Below are 20002 nucleotides of genomic sequence, written 5' to 3'. Positions count from 1 at the left end.
CATGAACGGAAGGAAATTCATTAATAAAGGAGGGCGATGAAGAAGAAAAAAGGTGTTTGATAATGAATAGGGATCGGGAAATTATAGAAGTGAATTCTAGTTTCCAGAATTTGATGAAGAGGGAAACTAGTGAGCGAGCGGGCGCGGGAGGTAATATGTACTTGTCCTCCTGTTTTTTTTTTTGCATGTTTAGTATTTATTTTTTATATCTTTACCCAGACCGACCATCAGAGTTCACTGCTGCTTCTCTTGAAGCGGCCTCCTCCTTTGGCCTTGATATCTTCAGTCGGATTCGATTTCTCTTCGACGGACCACCCTTATTTTTTTCTCGAAAAGAAAGTCTGAATCTTCCTAAGGAAATTCAATCCCGTCGCTCTCGCACTGAAAGGCGTGGGCTCCTACTCCGCACGCTTCTGCAGAACCGGGGTTGTGAATCCGTACGCCTTGGTATGTCCGTGCGGATCGGTCTGATCGATTTCGAAGTTGATAACTAAGTCAAGGCCGCCCCTGAAGTCGATGTCCGTTTCCTTTTCCGCCTCCAAGGGCTTGGTAATATCGGTATACTCGCCAACATGACTGCCTGTCTGGTTTTCGCTGATGCGGCAGTAGTTTCTGGCTGGTAGGGTGGTGTTATTGTTGCGCTTCTTGCCCTTCGGGTCTGTGAAGAAGATCCTGATCTGTTCCTCGTGGGTGTCCCGTTGGAGTTTGTGGATTTTATTTCTCTTGTTGAGTAGATCGGCTAGTCCGTTCGGCGGAGGCTGTATTTAAATTGTTAGCTTTATATGCAGTAGATGGGATTATTGATGGGGTACGAGGAGAATCTTACAGTATTGACGATAGCTGACGAAACGACGTTGACCATATATCTAAAATCGTTAACCTTGGGGATCTTTAGTCCCGACCTAGAGATGAAATGCCCGAATGTGCCCAAATGGACGTCGCCGCTAACAAATCATTAGTCTAACATTTATAAGCCGGCCATTGATTCGACATCTTACCCTAGGAAAGTCACTCGACAGTCTTTAGCCGCAGCTAGCTTTTGCAGCTCCAAAATCAACCAATTCCTCTCTCGCTTGTGGCCGCGGGCGGTCCAATGATCCATCATATCTACGTATCCATTAGTTTCATATTTCATAGTAATTGAACGGAGGAAAAACCAACCATCGAGTAACTCTACACCACCATCAAACTTATTGAGGAACCCATTCAAGGTCCCGTCGGCCCGTTTGCTGGCAATATACTTGATTGGATCCATCAACGAGGAAGTGAGAATATTCTCCAACCAAACCAGTCTTGGATAGGCAATTGGCACCCCCAACAGTATAATGAGGTGCTTAGTCTGCCCCGGTATGATCTCCTGCTCCAATCTTTGGAAAATACGGGTGTACGTTTCGTTAGTCAACAGAAGGTCACGAGTACGTTCTGTTCGACAGTCGAGGGCCATGAAGGCTACCCTACGGCCGAGGAACATGAAGGTACTTCGCGACGGTTCTTTGATGTATGGGCCCGGTTGGGCACCGAGCACCCAACTAGGCTCTGTCGGTTCGCCCTCCGACGGCGTCGTATGATGTTGGAATAGCAGGTAGTATTTGAACGCCACGGTACCCAGGCCAGCGAATACTGGGCAGCCGTTGAACGTCTCAGGGTACGATCCAAAGCCGTCAATAATGTCATGATCATCGTAGCAGTTTGCCGAAGGAATCGTACTAGCTGCTACGCCGAATAGACCCTGAGAGAACCACAAACAATAACGGTTCAAGTAGAATGTCTCCAGTTCTTCCTGAAATTCCTGGTCGAATGGGGTGTTGTCCTTGACATGTTGATCCTTTATCGAAAGCCAGGCTTTGAACTTGGGTGATTGCACCGAAACACAGTCATTGTAGAGCTGGTCGCCTCCGCCGAGCATGACGTGGAATGGCTTTTTGTAATGATTTCGTAGAACGTCTCGCCACAGAGGGTCCGGACCGGAGAATTTGTTTGGATCTACAGCCATACTAAACCCGTTACAGCTGTGGAACATGATGTTCATCGTTTGGTTCGCAGCAGGGACGTAGAATGCGAGTAATCCTCCGTTGTTTATTCGATATGCGATTCGCTGCTCTTCGGCACCTAACTCGATCTCGATGTTGAATCGCCAGAAGGTTACGCCTTTCTCGGCGCGGATTCTTTCCGCCGGGAAGTCCCTTGCCTTGTTCTGTCTCTCACCGTCTTTTCTAAAACGGCCACTACCACCAGGCTTTGGTGGATTTTTCGCCGGTCCGAAGTTGTAGCGGAGGGAGGGAGGCAATTCATCACCGCCATCCCTATTCAGATCTGAGGCGGAAAATGCACTCACGCTAGAGACAGTGGAGGCACGGCGAACTTCCTGGGTTTCTCCGACAGCGTTAATTGTCGGTATTTCCGTGGCTTCGTTGGGAGGCGCCGCTGGGTTCGGTATTTCACCACCCTGTCCGAATAGACGGATGTGCGGGATAGGCTCGTAGGTCGACTCGTCGTCTTTGGTAACAATGAGGATAGAACCGCGCCATATCTCGAATCCATCTTCCTGTCGCAGGCCGGTGTAGCGAAGTAGTGGTCCGCATCTGACTTTTAGGGGAGGGAAAAACCCAGTAGATACTATAGAGTGTCCTAGTTAGAGCGGTTAACCGATCGTACCAAAGGAATTAAACTTACCAGGCACAGCAGGGACGTCAGGTCCTTCGTCAACCAACTCTAGGTCGGTCAGACAGACATGGGCGCAATTTGAGGGCCAATGAGGCTCCTCCCCGACATCTAAATAAATCCCTTCTCGATGGGGTAGAGGAAGTTCGGCTTCCTTCTTATGGTGGTGAAGATGGAATCGCCCCTTATGGCGATCTACGACCTTGGGCTCGATTCTTGATGACTCTCCGTTGATCGAGCGCCCATTGATGCTCCTGGCGGACACGGGGGTACGGGTCCCTCCCGAGTGACCAGTGGGTGGAGGAGGTAGGGTATCCATGACTGCGAATCCGACCGGTTCACGGGGTTTTCTGACGGTTCCCTGCTCCTTTTCTTGTCGAGCTCGTTCAGCGAATGATGCAGAATAGCGGCGCTTGCTTTCCGACGGTTGAGACGGTGTAGAGAGAGAAGCAGACCGTCCTACGTGGCTTGGTTTGTAGGCTGACGGTGGTGAAGCCTCGGTTCCTGTGGGTGAATCGGGATGCGCGATTGCGGTCTGCTTGGAAGGAATCTCAGTACTTCGCAAAAGACGCTGAGCTTGCTTTCTGGAAAGAGTTCGCGTGACACCAGAGCTGTTTGAAGCAGATTCTGGACCGATCAGGCCTTCTTCTTTACCAATCCGTTGAAGTTCGAGCTGGAGTTTCTGCAGGGGACCTCGATCGTCGGCTCTAGCAGATGAGCTATGATGTCAGCGAATATAGCAACCAACCGACCAGCGCGCTGGTAATAAGTACTCTAACAAAAGAATGCAATCTACAATTAAATTAAACCAAGCAAGGAAAAAATAGACAGACAGGAGGAATTTTTCCAAAAAATCACAAATGGATCGAGAGATGGGTGAAATAATAATATGCTTGCCTAGTGAACACTGGTTTGGGAGCGTTCAGGGAGCTTCGCCGCGGCTCGATGTTGGGCTGCTTTGCGCTGGTGCTGCGCTGCTTGGCAGCGATCGCTTCTCGATAAGCTGCTGGGGAGGTTGGGTCAGACACAACCCGACCTTTCCCTTTTCGCACACGTAATGCTGGCGGACTGTTTTCCGTCGCACTTGCAGTCACAGTCGCTGTCGCAGATGAGTGCTGGCGCCGATGTTGGGAATTCGTCCGAGGCGATGTTGATGGGGACGATGAAGAAGCTCCTCCAATGCTCGCGTCTCGTTGGGGGATGCGGATGTGATGAAGCTGACGCTGCTTTCTGGGAGGGGACGGGTTCAAGCTCGATTCGGGATCCATTCTCTATTTCAATCTCTCATTCAACCTCGCTCGATTCGAACTCGTGCTCGACTGACCTCCAGGAAAAACGAAAAGAAAAAAAACAAAACGCTCTGATCCAAAGCTGAGGAAAGGCTAAAGGAGCAACTGCCCTTGCTCTGAGACCAGGTGAGATATGCACCGTCGTTACGTCGACGTCCCAGCCTGCCTTAGTTCCACTCGACGGTGGATTTCCTTGATTTCTTCGTCCGGGATTGGCTCGGTATTCGGTTGACAAAGAGTCCTCGACTAGTTTGAATCGTGGTTCACAATTGCTCGATTTGTTTTAGATTGCGCATCTATTCGAGCTCAAGAGAAAGGACGAAAAAGAAGTCCATGGCTGGAAGGGGCGCACGGCCTGCAGCCAATCGTTCGGTCTTGACAAACCATGCATGGTGACGCCTATCTATCCAGGACCTAAGTCCTGTCCGCTGGCAAACTCGGTCTGAGGCTGGAAATTTAAATCAGCTCGCTGTTGGATCCACCAGCAAAGACGAAAATGTTTCTATCGAATCGTTTTCACTGCATATCACATCAGTTTATTATCAGTCCTGAAACTACGTAAGCTCTCGCGCTATGATGCTTGGTATTATCTCAACAGCTTACCTAGAACACGAGGGAGCGAACGTATAGATACACACCTACAAGATATCTTCTAAAGATCCATCCGGATCCACTCTCATGACAAATTTAGGCCTGGTCGTACAGCACCTGCCGCACATCTCCAGCCTGCATCTTTGTCTCTCTAGCCATCACCAGGTCCAGCGGGGAGCAAGCCGAGTCGTCACGCGGGAATAGTCGAAGGCCCGCGGCAGATGACATCGACGCTTATTTCCGTTGTTGATAATGGTGTTTGCCATGATTTTCTCGGAAAGCGGGAGCAGGGGTCCACTTTCACCAACTTTTGTCGGCAAACCTTGGTATGATAGGTCGAGTGTGACAAAGCATGTTGGAAAAACTCTTCTGGTGAAATAAAGATTGGTTGTGAGTATGTCGGGGATCAGCGAAAAGTTTCCAGGAATTCAGGCATAATGTTTACTTTGGAACTATATCGACGGGCATTCGAGTACTGTTTACCCACTCCTGCCCCCATTCCATCAATATCATACCGGCGCACACATCTCAGATCAGGTTAAAACTAAATAGAAATACGGACTGGTTATTCTTTTGGAAAACACTTAGGCACCCGGAGGTAAAGGTTTTGGTAAATGATTGATATAGTCGATATTTGCAAGTTTACGGGTATGTGTTCGTCCAGCAAGTGGGGATCAATTTAGATTACAATATGAATTCGAATGCCAAAGGCACTCTTCCAGCTAGTTAGCTTAGCCAGGGAGGATTCGCTCCCCAACAAGCAATCCCGCATATCTACGGGGCATAGAGAAAGGCGCCTCATTGAAACTGGTGTTTTTGATGTGTGGCCCAATCTCTGTATCAGAAAATCACATTTAGCCTGAATAATGTCTGATCTTTGAGAATATACAGTGCTTCAAATTTGGGAGAATTAATCGAGGAAGGTGTGTTGCTGAACCAAAATGCAACGTACAAGCCAGCTTATAAGCTGACAAGCTCTCATCTATCAACGAGGTCTGGGTTTTAACACCCTGGAGAGCCAAGTTGATTAGTCGTATTTTGTGCCCTTGATAAAACCCTCGGGTGGCTCTCCGATGTCAGCATTGACCATATTGGATTTTGTATTATGTTATGGGAGAGCTTTTCGATTGAAAATTTCAATGTGTACACTGTGTCAAGTTCCAAAGACATCAACCTCCCAAGCCTCGAACTCGAACGTCTAGCTGGATGTTGCAATAAAGATAGAACTTACCTATCCCTCGTGCCGCTGGATCCGCACCGGTTGGAAGGAAAACCCTTTTCATGCACCCTGCGGGCCTCGCCCTCTATTGGCTAGGGGTATTCGTGAAACGGGCGGCGAATTTCTGAAATCTGTGCCCAAATCTGGCAAGGTTAGACCGGATGCAAACCAAGCCAAGCTCAGGAGACAAGCAACGTAACCTTTAAGCAAGCGTCGTCCGCAACTTCCATCTATCTGTCAATCGGTTTCGATGATACATCCAATCCCCCTTTGCATTTGGAGTTGAGGTTGTAGGTTATATTATATCACCATCAACAGTACTATCAGCGGTTTTACGCAGTTAGCTGTGAAGAGCTTCGGAATCAACGTGTTGGAGCATCATCAACCGGCAACGCATGGTGGGCTATCACTGAACGTCAAGCCCACTCCAACCAGCCACCGTCCTCTCCAGCCATCTCCGGCCCCGATTCCTCTCGGCCAGCTTTATCGACGCTCCAGTTCCATCTACACGGTGGTCCGACATCTCCGATCATGAAGTCTCTCCCCTGGCTGCTCTATGTGGCAGCTCAAGCTTCTACCCTTGTCCACCCGACACTTGCCCATTTCACTCCTCGCGACTACGATGCCTACGACTACTACGCCCTCCATCTACGATCCACTTCATCCCCTCATGACATCGCCGAACGGCTAGGTATCGAGTACGTCGAGCCAATCGGCAAACTTGATGACCACCATCTCTTCCGAGTCCGTAAACGGGATGAGGATGTTGTGGAGACCCAGCTTCGAAGGCTGCGACTGCGCAAGCGCGATGAGCTGTCCGCCGAAGACGCAGAACTCACGCGTGCGGTCCGTTTTTCGGAGAAACAGAAGTTGAAGAAGTTGGTGAAACGTATTCCACCAAAGTTCACGCCGCGAGCCTCCCACGAAGAGAGGACCGGTTCGGCATCCGAAGTGGTAGATGGCGCTGCGGACAACAAGTTTAACGGCGACGACCCGAGTGGTGTCAAAGGTCTTTTTACGACCCTTGTAGACACTTTAAAAATCAATGATCCTATATTTAAGGACCAGTGGCATTTGGTGAGTTCGGTACCTACGAAGAGTTACACGTATTTCGTTACTAATTTACGGAAAGATCAATACGAGAGAAATCACCCACGACGTCAATGTTGGAAAGTTATGGCTCGATGGTATGCTCTTATTCTACGATGTATCGGCATAATCTTCTCGATTACTTACACCTGTTATAGGAGTTTTCGGCGAAAACTCCACCGTTGCCATTGTCGACGATGGTCTTGATTTCAACAGTCACGATCTTGCTGAGAACTATGTGAGCATCAAATGCTACTAAGAACCCGTTTAACTCTAGCTAACGTTCGAAACAGTTCAAGGAAGGATCATGGGACTTCAATGACCCCGGGCCGGATCCATTACCTCGCCTTTCAGATGACAGGCACGGAACAAGATGTGCTGGTGAGGTAGCGGCAGCTAGGAATGATGTATGCGGTGTTGGAGTTGCATATAAAGCAAAAGTCGCCGGTATTCGGATTCTCTCCAAATCCATTACCGACGCCGATGAAGCCGTCGCCCTCAATTACGCATACGACAAAAACCACATCTACTCTTGCAGTTGGGGTCCACCGGATGATGGCGTCGCCATGGATGCCCCTGGCATTCTTATTAAGAAAGCCATCCAACAAGGCGTTCAAAAGGGCCGTGATGGCAAGGGCTCAATCTTTGTCTTCGCATCTGGCAATGGCGCTGCCAATGGGGACAATTGCAATTTCGACGGCTATACCAACAGCATTTACAGCATTACCGTCGGCGCGATCGATCGTGCCGGTGCCCACCCGTATTATTCGGAGCAGTGCTCCGCCAATCTTGTGGTCACCTACAGCAGTGGTTCTGGCACAGATGCCATCCATACCACGGACGTCGGTGTCAACAGCTGTTACACCATGCATGGCGGAACTTCTGCCGCTGCCCCCCTTGCCGCTGGTATTTTTGCTCTCGTCGTTTCCGTTCGCCCGGACTTGACGTGGCGGGATATGCAGTATCTTTGCGTCGAAGCCGCGGTCCCCGTCAACGAAAACGACGATGATTGGGAGACTACTACCATCGGCAAGAAGTTTAACCACAAATACGGATACGGCAAAATCGATGCCGTCAAATTGGTCGAATCCGCTAGGAATTGGAAATTGGTCAAGCCCCAGGCGTGGTTCCATTCAGCCATGCTTCACGTCGACCGTGCCATCCCCGACGGTGCCAAGGGACTCTCCTCGACTATCGAAATTACGAAAGAGCAATTGGGAAATGCCAATCTCGAGAGACTGGAGCATGTGACCGTTACAATGGACCTCAATCATACCCGTCGTGGAGATTTAGATGTTGATCTTATCAGCCCGAACGGTTTGGTCTCGAAAATCGCCGCTCAGCGTCCCAAGGACTCGAGCACCGAAGGATACAAAGAATGGACCTTTATGACTGTTAAACATTGGTAAGTCTGATGTAATCCCACGAACTAACTCTCACGTTACTAACAACGAAGTAGGGGTGAGAGCGGCATCGGGAAATGGACCATCGTTGTCAAAGACACCGTTCATCCTGAAAATCGAGGAACGCTCAATTGGTGGAGACTGAATCTCTGGGGAGAGGCTATTGACGGTAAAAAGCAGAAGCTACATCCACTTCCCGGCGATGACGACGACGAAAACGACCCATCCAAGGCCGTCCACTCAACTAGCACAGTCGGCGCAGTAACAACAAGTGTTTCCATCACGAGCAAGGCCCCTGCTTCCGGCAATCCGTCGAATCACCCGGAGAGGCCGGCCAAAACTAAGACTTCGGCTCCAACGGTTAAACCTTCCCCGACGGCACAAGATGCTAGCTCCAGTGCCAGCAGCACAGCGACTGCTATCGAAGCCTCTGATTCAGCGGCTGCTACCGACACTTCAACCTCCACCGCCGAACCTGAAAGGGCTGGATTCATCCCATCGTTTTTCCCTACTTTTGGTGTTAGCGCAGCCACTCAAGCATGGATTTATGGTGCCATTGGATTTATTCTGGTCTTTGGATGCGCACTCGGAGGGTTCCTATTTTGGCAACGGAAGAAGCGACAGGCTAACAAAGGTGCCATGGACGACTACGAATTTGCCAGGCTCGCAGGCGAAGGTGATGACGAAGCTGCAGAGGGTCTTACGGGCGGCGGCAGACGTTCCAAGAGGAACCAAAAGGGTAGAGACTTGTATGATGCGTTCGGAGAGAGCGACGAGGAAGACATGGGAGCCGGAAGAGCGTTCGGGGACGGTGATGACGATGATGAGAAACATCACGTCATAGGAGAAGATAGCGATGACGAAGTCGACAGCGGAGAGTCGTACGAAGACGTTCCCTCGGTGAGGCCCGGAGGCTCTGGGACCAGGATACTGTAAAATTGAATGGTGGTAGTTTTTGTTTTTCTTCACTCTCTTCCTTTCTGGTGTATAGATGTACGGGTCTCGTCGGATCCTTGGAATTCGAGATACCTTTGTACAATTTGTATCGGAGCAAGTTCCCTATTCTTCTTCTTCTTCTTCTTCTTCTTCTTCTTACAAAATACTCCTGGGCTTTTGGATTGAGGCGATGACTTGTTTTTCTTCGTAATTATTTTTCTTGGGAAGCTCGCTCATTATTATGGCTTTCCTTGCGTGTATATCATTTCCCTCATGACTTCGTTTCCTTTTCCTTGATGGCCCTTTCTTTACAGCTTTCTTTGTTTCTTCGGGACCGGCTTAATGACCTCTATGAAAACAACCCGCGGGTATAAAAGATGATAAAACTGAAGGTTATCGATGTCAAATTTGAAAAAAGTTGATTCGTTTCTGTTTCTTTTTGATATCTTCGCTTCCCCCCTACGCAAGCAACTCCAACTTTTCCTAATTTCTGTAATATAGATCTTTTTGTCTTTGATTCGAAAGAGATTATATATACACACGATTGCTTTTTATTAAGACGTATGGTTGAAATACTTGCGTACAAGGAATCAGATGAAAAGAAAACTCAAAGAAAACTCGTGTCCCTCTTGCCGCCCGCTTTCGATACCTCTGTTAACCCGGTTGATCGTCTTCGTCTTTCGCACCTTCGAATTCCGACCCCCGCCGTATCCCGAGAACTCGTTTCCTTCGTTAAAAGAAATATGCAAAAATCGAACGCTTGAGGCGGGATGCATGTATGCATAAAATAAAATAAAAGTTAATAAAACCGAGATGCTGATGATGTTGAATGAAGATATATATATATATGCAAATTCGATGAGATCTCGATTGTGACTCCCTTCGGACTTATCGACGTGCGCCGGCGGCCAGCTGCTCCTATCACCCAAACTACCCTCTAAAACTTTCGCCTCTAATGCGTCTGGCATTTTTCGACCCTTCTTTCTACGTGGCGGCCTCCCTTCAAGTATTCTTTACCCTCCAGTTCTCCTCCTTCTGGTACGGAATGGTCAAGCATTTGATCCCCAAATACCCACAGATCATATTGATCGTCTTAACCGCCCAATTAAAATAAACCACCAGCGCGAATACAAAATACCCCCTAAGGTACCACAACTCCAGTCCGGCACTGATAGTCCCGTACCCCAATAACGGCGGGGTATTGACCAGAAACGCCCCACCGATCAGTGGTACTAACATTACCGTCCAATAAGGGAACGGTTGGCGGAGGAGATGGGCTAGGATCACTTTTGTGGTCATGCGGCCGAAGGCGAAGGAGAGGGTGAGGCAGAAGAGGACGAGGTGGTTTTCGGAACGGAGGGTGGTGTATGGAGAGAAGGCCCAGGCGCAGCCGGCGGCGGTGAAGGTTAGGATGGGCGTCCATTCGAGGAATACGGGGAGGACGGGGAGGCCTTGGGACCGGCGGGCGGAGACGACGTTTTTGACGCTGTTATCATTCTTGTTAATCCGTATGCGATCGTAATGAGAAGGGTGGTGTTACATACCAGAATGGAAGGTGGATAAAGATGAATGTACTGAAGATAACAGGGAACCAAAGGTCTTTAAAGCTGCAATCGTGGAATACCTCCGGGTAACCAATCGTATCTGCAATCTTCTCGTGCCAGATATGAGGACCGTAGACGCCGGATAGGGCCATGCACAGACAAGCGATTATGAGACCTTCGGTGGGACCGTTGAAGTATCCGAGGTAGAGTGTATGGGTGTGATATGTTTCCCAAGTTGAGAACCACATTGGAAGGACGGGGATCAAGGCGGTGAACCAGCCGGTTTTGGTGTTTCCGAGGCCCATGGCGGCGGTTTCGCAGAGACTGGCAAGGGTGCAGTTCAAGCTGTCGATGCCGTGGCTACGAGGCGTGGTATTATTAGCTCCAATTGACTGGTAGGATGTCATAGGGGGTATTTCGTACTCGAATAGTTCACCCAATGGTGATGAGGACCCCGTTCTTCGAGCTTGCTTCCCATCGATGTTATCCATGGTCGAGTACCTGTCTCCGAGCATCAGTATTCGATTTGTAGAGTTCATAGCATGGAAATCTCACATCCATAGTCCGAATGCAAAGCTAAAGTATAATATCGGGTGCCCAGGTCCAATCAAGTCCGGCATGAATATGACCAGGCATAAGACGTTGAACAGAATGGCGCCAAAGCCGATTAATGTGACCAGATTCGGTGCCATCCATTTCGGCAGAAGCTCGACCGCCCAGTTCCACTATATAATCGCAGAATATGTGAGCATAAATCCTTTTTAACATTGATAGGATGAATGTTGAGAACGGGTCATACGTAGTGTCTGAGAATGTAATACGATATCAGCGACTTATCGACGGACTGGTATTTGTATTCTTTTAACGGTGCGAGCGGGTGGTTATCATTGTAGGTTTTCTTCTCGCCGGACCCTAGATTACAGGATATCGGTTTAGTTTGCGGACCTAAAGACCAGGGTTGGGTAGTTCCGCACCATTGGTCACGAGCACTGTCTGCGCAGCCATCCGTCGAAACGTCGCTTGCGATTGAGTAGCGTATCGATATCGTCTCTTATCAGGGGAGTGTCTTGTTGATTCAGATGAAATAATACAAGCGACTTTGGGGGCTGAAGATATGTGAAAAAAATATCGGTCTCTCCAAAATCTAGAATCCCGGTTCTATTATAATGGTTGGGGATCTTGGCCGGTTCGGTGTACGCAATCCAGATCTACAGGCAACGGTTGCAGAAGCTCACACGATCACATGCGCTGTTGGGGGGTTCGTCTCGAGTTTTGCGTTGTCCTGGCTGGACCACGGTAACGTTAAGTTGACAGGTATGCAATGGTAGTAAGTAGTTCTGGGGCATAGACGGGACGATGGCGAGGGAGAAGAAAGAACCGATGATGCTTATCGGGCAGGCAGATCCCCTGAACATAACACGAGTTTCCCATTTGCGTTTACGTGGATTCAATTAAACTCCTCCTTCTCTCGCTCAAGAAAAAGAGACAGGGGTTTGCGGTACACAGCGGCTTCTGGAAGTGTTCCTGGAGATGCAGGGCATTTGCGCTTGGCGTGCATGACGGGCATAGAGCTTCTGGCTGGACCAGCCGCATTTGACATCATTTCGGTGGTACAGACAGGAGAGGTATTTCTCCAGCCTGTTTGATACTTCTGACAACTTGAAGCGTGGTATCTTTTTTTGAAATTCGTCTGTTCGATCGACTGCACAGCTGCACGGTCCGTCATTTATTCTCCGTCATTTCAAGTAGACTGGATCGATTCACTGTATGCAGAAAGTAATTCAGAAGGCCCTTTTCAACTCCACCGCATGAACGACGTTTCCTATTTTTACTTTCAGGGTGTCGCATTTCATCGTCAAATCGGATAATTCGGTTCGATTGCTCGAGATTGCAGCCGATATACCCTCGCACAGGTCTTTTGAGGGTTCCGTCAAGCTCCAGCCAATGGAGACGTGGAAACCTTCACGTGTAACTCCACGACTGTCAATCAAGTAGAGTTCCGGTTGATTGTGATTTCTCACGACATGATTGCATGTTGTCAGCAGTGCCGATAGCTATGTTAAATATTAGCATGGGCTCCCTTTTATTATTATTTTTATTAACCAGAGGTTATTTCTTACCAATGTCTGTCGATATTGACCTGGCGTTGGACTTGTAGCTCTCATAACCCAGAACCAGCGGGTACGGTCTTGGTTCGGGACCCACTCCAAGCCTGTGAACCGAACATCAAAGCTATAAAATCCAAGCAAGATGTACACGTTAATATGGCCCCCCGGATTGAACTATTTGGTGTAAAAAGATAAACTAGCCTCTGAATACCACTTCTCTCTACTGCTTTCTCCAATTCCGCCATAAACCCATCTCGCTCCTCAGCCCTCAGCACGATCGGTCGCGACATACTAATATGCAGTGGTAATTGGGTACCCAAATCGCTATACAAAAAAGACTCCAACTTGAACTTCTCATCGTGATGGAATTTCTCATATCTCGCAATTGCTTCTGCTGCTATCTGGAGCAGACGGCCAATCTTTCCTAGTTCTAGGGTGGTTAAGTGCCCTCGAGCATGTTAGTATCACAAGCATGTCATCATTTTGGTAGGTTGCAAAGCTTGGCTTTCTTGGGAGAAACCAAGGCCACAACAGAAGGAAGAACAGGGTAAAGTACACTCAAAGTACAGATGTGTCGGCCAGTTCCCCTCGATATGAGGAACGGCACGATGACGGCCGCCATGAGCTGACGGGTCATCTTCCTTAGTCAACCTGGGAGCTGTAGTATAAAGATCGTGGAATTTAGATGGCAGAGGAGGTAAGCTTGCACTAGCAGAAGGCGGTTGCAATCGAGAAGAGCTAGGCTTGGAGTCATCATCATCGTCGGAATCAGAATAATTTACCAAGCCAAGGGATGGCTTTCTTTGATGCGCCATTTTGGAGAATATACGATACCAGCAGCCTATCGGGCTGGCACCGTGAATGAGAAGATGTGGCGAGGAATGAAAATGTGTTTTGATGGAGAGCTCGAGCTCCCCTCCGAGCTCGGCCCTGGCCAACCTCAAAACAACACATGGCCTGCAAAATAGAAAGAATAGAAAACGACATCCTCGGGATGTCATAAAATCCACTCCTCTTTTAAAGTTTTACAGGTAGAGATGCTACAGTTTAGCGAGAAATGTGGCGGACTTTTCCAGTTCCTTTTCGGTCTACACGGAATATTCCGATCGATGTTCAGCGGACGAGCAATGAATAATAGGTCGCTGAACCTAGTCGATTCTGAATGCGATGGAATTGCAATGTGCATGGATTTGTGACGTTATAAAGCCGACCATGGCCCATTTGTCGCGAAAAAGGGAGGTACACTGGTACAGAACTTGTTCGCAGGAGATATATACGAGAAATATTGTAAAATTACAACGTACATACTTCGAAACTCTCAAGTTACGTTAGCGTTAGGCGTAATCATTCGCTATCCCGGTAGCCGCGGTAAGAACTAATTCTCTGAAGGATAGGAGATGCGATGCCTTCCGGCCGTAGAGGTCTGCAAACCCGTTTCGGCTGGGAATGTCCTGGGCATATGGGCAGTATCTACTCCTTCCCCAGGTACTCAACGCAAAACCCCTTTGATGCAAGCACACCCTCTGGCTTCGAGACTATTCCTTAATCGAAGAAATCACCGCTTTTGTCAAGGAAATCGTGTCGATAAACCCATGGGAGTACATTTTCCGGTTCTCTTCTTTCTCATCACCATCACCATCATCGTTTGGTCATCTCGAACATCTTTCCTCGACAGATCTCTCAGATCATCACATTCTCTCGATCAGTCTACTTTGGTAGCAAATCACTCGCTTTTTTGAGAGTTATACACTCGCTATATAATAGTTTTTAATAGCCCTCACCTCTTAATTCAAAATAAAAGTCTCAGCCATCGCTTCCTTTGCTATCTATTCTGTTGCTATTGCAGCTCCTGCCGGTACCAGCAACGGTAGAACGGCCGTAACTGGGGCCGTCGACTTCGATGGGAATGGCGACGCAAATGGCAGCATTAATTTCAGCGGGGACGGAAAAACCAATGGGGTGGGCAGGGCGGTAACAAGCTTGGTGGCGAAGGCGGGGATGCTAACTTTATTATTGGAGGCCTCGGTGGGAGCAGTGGTGGTAAAGGGGCCTTGACCGGATCTCGAGAAGAATTCTTCGCCTTCCGCAAGGCCGCTGATCTCCTCATCGAGAAGGCTTGCGATTTTGCTCCAAACGAGGCATCCAGTTTTGCCGACTTTTTTGTTCTCGTTCCGTTCCAATCCGTTCAGGTAAGTTTCTTCTTCTATCCGAACACATTACGGATATTGTTTATAGGAACTTCTCACCGGCTGGTATGAGGTTGGAGAAGCTGCATTCACCAACACTGCCAACGGCATTACGAATAGTGGGGTTCGTGAAGACTGTCGTAAAATGAACCTAACCCGGAATCCCCTTGCGTTCTTCCCTACAGACCAAAGAGTTATTGGGAAGGGAGGGAAGGGAACCTTCGAGGGTGTCCAACCTGGCGAGTTCTTTGCCAGCAACACTTACCTTCGATACCACCAGCTCTACGAAACCAATCCTTCGACCTTCATCCAGGTTGTGAGGAGACCCCCAAGCCAGTCCGCCCATGCACAGTCGGTGGAGTTCCTCCAATTGCTCCAGTTATTCCACTTGCCCCACCCGCCCCAGTTGCCCGAGTTGATCCTAAGAAGGATACCGAGGAGGACACTAAGACCGACACCAAATCGGATACTAAGCCAGCCAACAAGGCCTAAATCTTCACCGATGAGGATACCGATTTCAGCTCTACTTGCCGAGCCAAGCGCAAATAGGAGGGGATGTTCGAGATTTCGCTTCATACCCTAATAATATTTCTAATAGCTAATGTATTTGGAAGATCAACCTGTATCGTAGTTTAAAGATGAATAAATCTGGAACGGTGATAACTTTTAAACTACTTGAATCCGAATGCTTTGTTGTAAATTGTGCGTTGCGCTAAGAGCCTGACGACAAGAACTACCCGATTCGGTTATATGAGTGATCTCAAGACGGCTAAGTTAAGCTCGGGCAAAAACTGAACCCCGCGATTTCACACCGGAAAATCACCCATGCAGGTTTAAGGGTCCACAAGCACAACGTTGTGACGGTGAAGACAGCGTGCCACGATTGGTGTCTAATCGAGACACGAGCAGACCGATCCGCCGACATTACGCCGTGAGGAAATGTTGCACAAGGTCCAGAGTTTGGGATACCATGGAAGGCTTCGGAATTGATCTTCGAAAAAATAACCTCAGGATGTTAACATCAGAGAACATCGATTCTCGAAGAATAATTAATCTGGATTTTCGGTTCGGAGGTCAAGGAGGGCGGACTGATGCCACCGTGCTATCATTTTTGCCTGTGTCAGCCCCACATCCCAGCAACCGTCAGGTTAAACCCATGCCTAGCGACTTTTCATTTGCCGCATCACCCAGGGTAGCCGTCGCACAGTCGTCGATGGGATACGAGAGCCTGCGCGGGCACACGAGAGGGAAAAGCGGCCAGGTACCGCCTGGCTATTTTCCCCACTCGTCGGGGAAGACGTACACCTTGTACTTGTACCTCCGTCGAGATTTCTTTGAAATTCTGCAGTGATTAAGGGATAACGGTCCGGATAAAAGATAGCACCCCGCAAGCACCCTTTGAAGTCCGAAATGCCTCTGGTCGGAAATCCCCTCCACGCTTTGTAGTTTTCGGAGAGAGAATACATAACCATGTCGTAGCTTTAAGGTTTTTTTGCTTCTGGGTTGCGCTGCATTCACCCATTCGAGTCGGGTAAGAAAAGCTGCAAACTTCGAAGACTTTTACTCGTTTGACGCCCGAAGAATTTTGTGGCTTTCTTTTGGGGATGGGAATCACATCCGTATGACCAGAGAAGCGGTAGCTACAGCAAGGTCACCTGCAACACGCACAGCTCTTGATTGGAGAAAGAAAGTTGGAGATGCTCAAAAGGGGTCTAGAGTGGACGAGCAAGTGTGGGAAAAAAAAGGGTCTTTCGGGGTACATGACTGGGGTGTATCGATACATCTAGACTTGGAGGGGTTCCTGTCTTGGAAGTACAATGTCGACGAAAGCGAGTCGAGGGGATTGTCCGCAGAACCTGGTCTCCTGGCGTCGTCAAGCTTAGAAGAAGCAATGAAAAAAAATAAAAGGGCAATCCCTCTTGTCTTCTGTAAGCGGAGACTGTCATCGTCAGTGAAAAAGAAGTAATTAAAAGACTTTGACTTATTAAACTCCATGCAAGGTAGCGGTGCTTACACATATACTTAAGCACATGGCCAAGCAGTACTTTGCCTGCATACTTGCTTATCTACAGAGTACTTGATCTACCTCACCTGCTGCGAGGGGAGTGAAGTGGGTGAGAGAGTGGATGATTACCTGAGCAAGAAACAAGCACCTGCACCTGTTATATACGTCTATCAGCCATTCTTGAATTAATTTACTCAAATAAGTCTACATATATCGTTCTGCCAACCGCTTTCGGACCTCCTCTTCTTATTCTTATTCTTGTTTTTCCTCTTCCTCTCCAACTTTTCTATCTTCTATCTTCCACTTCGACTCTTCTTCTTTTTCTTCCTCTGTTCTCTCCTCCGACCTTTCCTTACCACTCGACTGGAATATTAATATCCGACCTCATACGACTGCCATCGCTCTTCCCACGTTTTTCCTATCCGATTTGCAGAATTCCATCCAAACTAATCCAATCCCCTGCTGCGTTTGTCCAGTTTCCCCAGAAAAAACAGCATTCTCACCAACCAGGGCCGTTCCAGTTGCAGCGCTGATAACCGGACTGTTCTCCAAAATTAAAATTCACGCCGCTGACGACAAACCGACCTGTCATCGAGTGGACTCCAAAAACTCAAATAAAAAGAAGGCTTTGTCGTAAGCATCACCGTCAATATGGCTTGGGGAGGCACTACTCCTCCACGCAAAGAAGGGGATAACAGCTGGGTAAGTTGCTTTGATTTGCTCCTCCATCCATCCTTTCATCCTTCCGATTTGTCCTTTACTTTTGAGCTTTTCTGCCTGGAGCTTGTCGGGATCAATATTTTGTGGGTGAATTCCCTCGGACGATACCCGGCTGGGAGAGCTTGCCTCAGGAATCAGCAGGGAGCAAAAGCGGGCCTGCAGGGGACACCTGAGGCTGGTCGTCAGACAGCACTATCGTCGTTTCGCATTGGTCAACTGACTAACATTCCCCATCATTTTTCCTTTTCAGGCCCAGGAATACCTGTTGGACCCTTTAAACGCTGTGGAGGCATATCAAACAGCCCAGACAGGCGGCCAATACAATAATCGGATTCCGACACAACACAAAACCCTCACGGTCGAACAGTATCTCGCGGCCGGCTCGAAACCGACCGAATCTGGATCCTCTGGCATAACTCGTTCCCGTTCTCTATTGTCGCGTAGTGGCTCCAAGAGGGACAAGAAGCAGAATAAGCATGAAGCTACCGAGCCGCAGGATGCAGCACCTGCCGGTCAAGTGCGACGGACGACTTCAATCCGAGACAAATTGATTCGCCGGTTTACCGACGATGGGAAGGATCCTGATAGGCGACAGAGGCCGTTGCGTCCGCTTAATGAGGTCTCCGATAAAGAAATCTCCCGCATGGGAAATACGGTCTCACCGCGAGGACCGAGACTGCTGGCTCCGGTCCCTGTTCCGGAAAAAGTTCCCGATGTCCAGAATCGGCAAGACAACAATGACCTACAGAACCAAGAGAATCGGCCGGTTTCAAAGCGAGTAGAGGATAGATGGTCGAACAATCCTTACCGAGATGCACTCGTAGATGCAGAAAATCGGGGAAATCGAGAGAACATAGCTCCCCCGGGAAGTCCAAATGCCAACCGACGAACTCCACTCTCTCCGACGAACCCGTTCCGTAGGGTAGGGGAGGGTTCTTCCCTTCCGGTTCAGTGTCCACCCCGACCTCATACCCGAACACCCCAGCCGCGGGGTAGTATGCACCGTAGTGATGGCCCTCGTACGCCCGTCAAGCCCCATTCCAGACTTGAAGTCAAACCCCGTTCTGGAGCCCAGCGCGTTCCGGTCGCCGATACGATCGACTCACTGGATACCAGCTTTGGGATCTTCACTTTCCACCACGAAGGGCCATACGATGCGACTTTGTCCCACCGGAATCGCAATCCGTTGAAGTCCCCGGTTCATGCCACTCGATACGGCAATGCGATGGCGTTGAGAGCAACTGCTCCTGAGGATATCCAAAACAGTATACAATTTGGCCGTCCGCTCGATGGCGTTGCTGCTTTCCCACCAGGAACACACGTTACTGGCGGTGTTCTTGAGTACGAGGGTATGTTGCGAATTGAAATTTGCGGTAGTCTAGAGGGATACTGACGGTTTGATTTAGAATACGATGTCAACCGTAAAGATGGTAACTTTCGCCGATACCCCGGAGAGGTAAGTAATGAATCGGTATATCCGGGAAATGTCTGCCTAGTTGAATGTTAACAAAGCTTCTAGCGATACCGAGATGAAGACCTGAAAGGAAAAGGCATCGAAGGTTATGATGGTGACCTTGCTGCTAAGAAGGAAAAAGAAGCTAAACATCGACGGGGAAAGAGCTTGGATACTGCAACTGGCAAGTTTGGGGGTACCTTGACATCCCTCGATCCTGTTGCATCTTCCGTCTATCGAAATGGCAGTACCGCAGGAAGACTTGAGGGTGCTGCAGCCAAATTCAAACGAACGTTCTCTATCAAACGCAAGGAAAAGAAGACGGATGATGTCTAGCCGCCATCGTCCACACCGATCTTGCAAGACCATCGAAAATGCTACAGCTGCCCAGAGACACCGAAAATTCAAAGTTTCATATTGAAACGCAAAACGATGAATATTCTTCCACAATGGCGTTGATGAAATATATCACTTGGTACCCTTGGTCTCCATATGACAACCCCACACCCATCACTCATTCATATACTTTGCCATCCTTTCGGCCACGACAATGATGAATTTCATTCTCCTACTATCGGTTCCCTTTCTATTTTTTTCTCCTTTCGACTTCTTTTGGATCAAGACATCTCCTCTTTTCTGACACAACTCTCTTCTCTTCATTCACGGCACCTTTCTTCCCCTCTTGCTTCCCGAGCGGGAGTAACCTCGGGACATTGTTTTGTAGAATATTGAGCCATCGAGTTCACCGGTTTGGTAAACTCGCGCATACATCTACCACTCGACCTCTCATCTTTTCCT

At 48.7% G+C, this 20002-nt stretch overlaps 5 protein-coding genes and 1 further gene across 5 annotated transcripts; 3 read left to right on the top strand and 3 right to left on the bottom strand.

Annotated features, from left to right (window-relative positions):
* Positions 1-398: 398 nt before the first annotated feature.
* Positions 399-3929, bottom strand: DFL_007254 (uncharacterized protein; the record flags this gene model as incomplete). The annotated part of the gene is made up of 6 exons (XM_067636808.1): positions 399-758; positions 827-944; positions 999-1107; positions 1162-2616; positions 2674-3368; positions 3559-3929. The coding sequence occupies 6 exons, from the start codon at positions 3927-3929 to the stop codon at positions 399-401; spliced, it is 3108 nt and encodes a 1035-aa protein (XP_067488386.1).
* Positions 3930-6291: 2362 nt separating this feature from the next.
* On the top strand, positions 6292-9188 carry DFL_007253 (uncharacterized protein; the record flags this gene model as incomplete). The annotated part of the gene is made up of 5 exons (XM_067636807.1): positions 6292-6837; positions 6893-6947; positions 7008-7087; positions 7143-8254; positions 8309-9188. 5 exons carry the CDS (start codon positions 6292-6294, stop codon positions 9186-9188), a joined length of 2673 nt encoding a protein of 890 aa, XP_067488385.1.
* Positions 9189-10190: 1002 nt separating this feature from the next.
* DFL_007252 (uncharacterized protein) lies at positions 10191-11737 on the bottom strand (the record flags this gene model as incomplete). The annotated part of the gene is made up of 6 exons (XM_067636806.1): positions 10191-10674; positions 10733-11092; positions 11156-11233; positions 11288-11457; positions 11532-11644; positions 11707-11737. 6 exons carry the CDS (start codon positions 11735-11737, stop codon positions 10191-10193), a joined length of 1236 nt encoding a protein of 411 aa, XP_067488384.1.
* Positions 11738-12513: 776 nt separating this feature from the next.
* Positions 12514-13655, bottom strand: DFL_007251.
* A 1139-nt stretch (positions 13656-14794) lies between these two features.
* DFL_007250 (uncharacterized protein) lies at positions 14795-15609 on the top strand (the record flags this gene model as incomplete). The annotated part of the gene is made up of 3 exons (XM_067636805.1): positions 14795-14811; positions 14876-15029; positions 15076-15609. 3 exons carry the CDS (start codon positions 14795-14797, stop codon positions 15607-15609), a joined length of 705 nt encoding a protein of 234 aa, XP_067488383.1.
* Positions 15610-17682: 2073 nt separating this feature from the next.
* DFL_007249 (uncharacterized protein) lies at positions 17683-19540 on the top strand (the record flags this gene model as incomplete). Its single annotated transcript, XM_067636802.1, has 4 exons — positions 17683-17733; positions 18002-19100; positions 19158-19207; positions 19271-19540. The coding sequence occupies 4 exons, from the start codon at positions 17683-17685 to the stop codon at positions 19538-19540; spliced, it is 1470 nt and encodes a 489-aa protein (XP_067488382.1).
* Positions 19541-20002: the final 462 nt, after the last annotated feature.

Source organism: Arthrobotrys flagrans (assembly GCF_004000055.1).
Source record: "Arthrobotrys flagrans strain CBS H-5679 chromosome Unknown unitig_8, whole genome shotgun sequence".
Classification (NCBI taxonomy): Eukaryota; Fungi; Ascomycota; class Orbiliomycetes; order Orbiliales; family Orbiliaceae; genus Arthrobotrys; species Arthrobotrys flagrans.
Note: the sequence above shows the minus strand (reverse complement) of the source record. Positions and strands in the feature narration are given on the sequence as shown.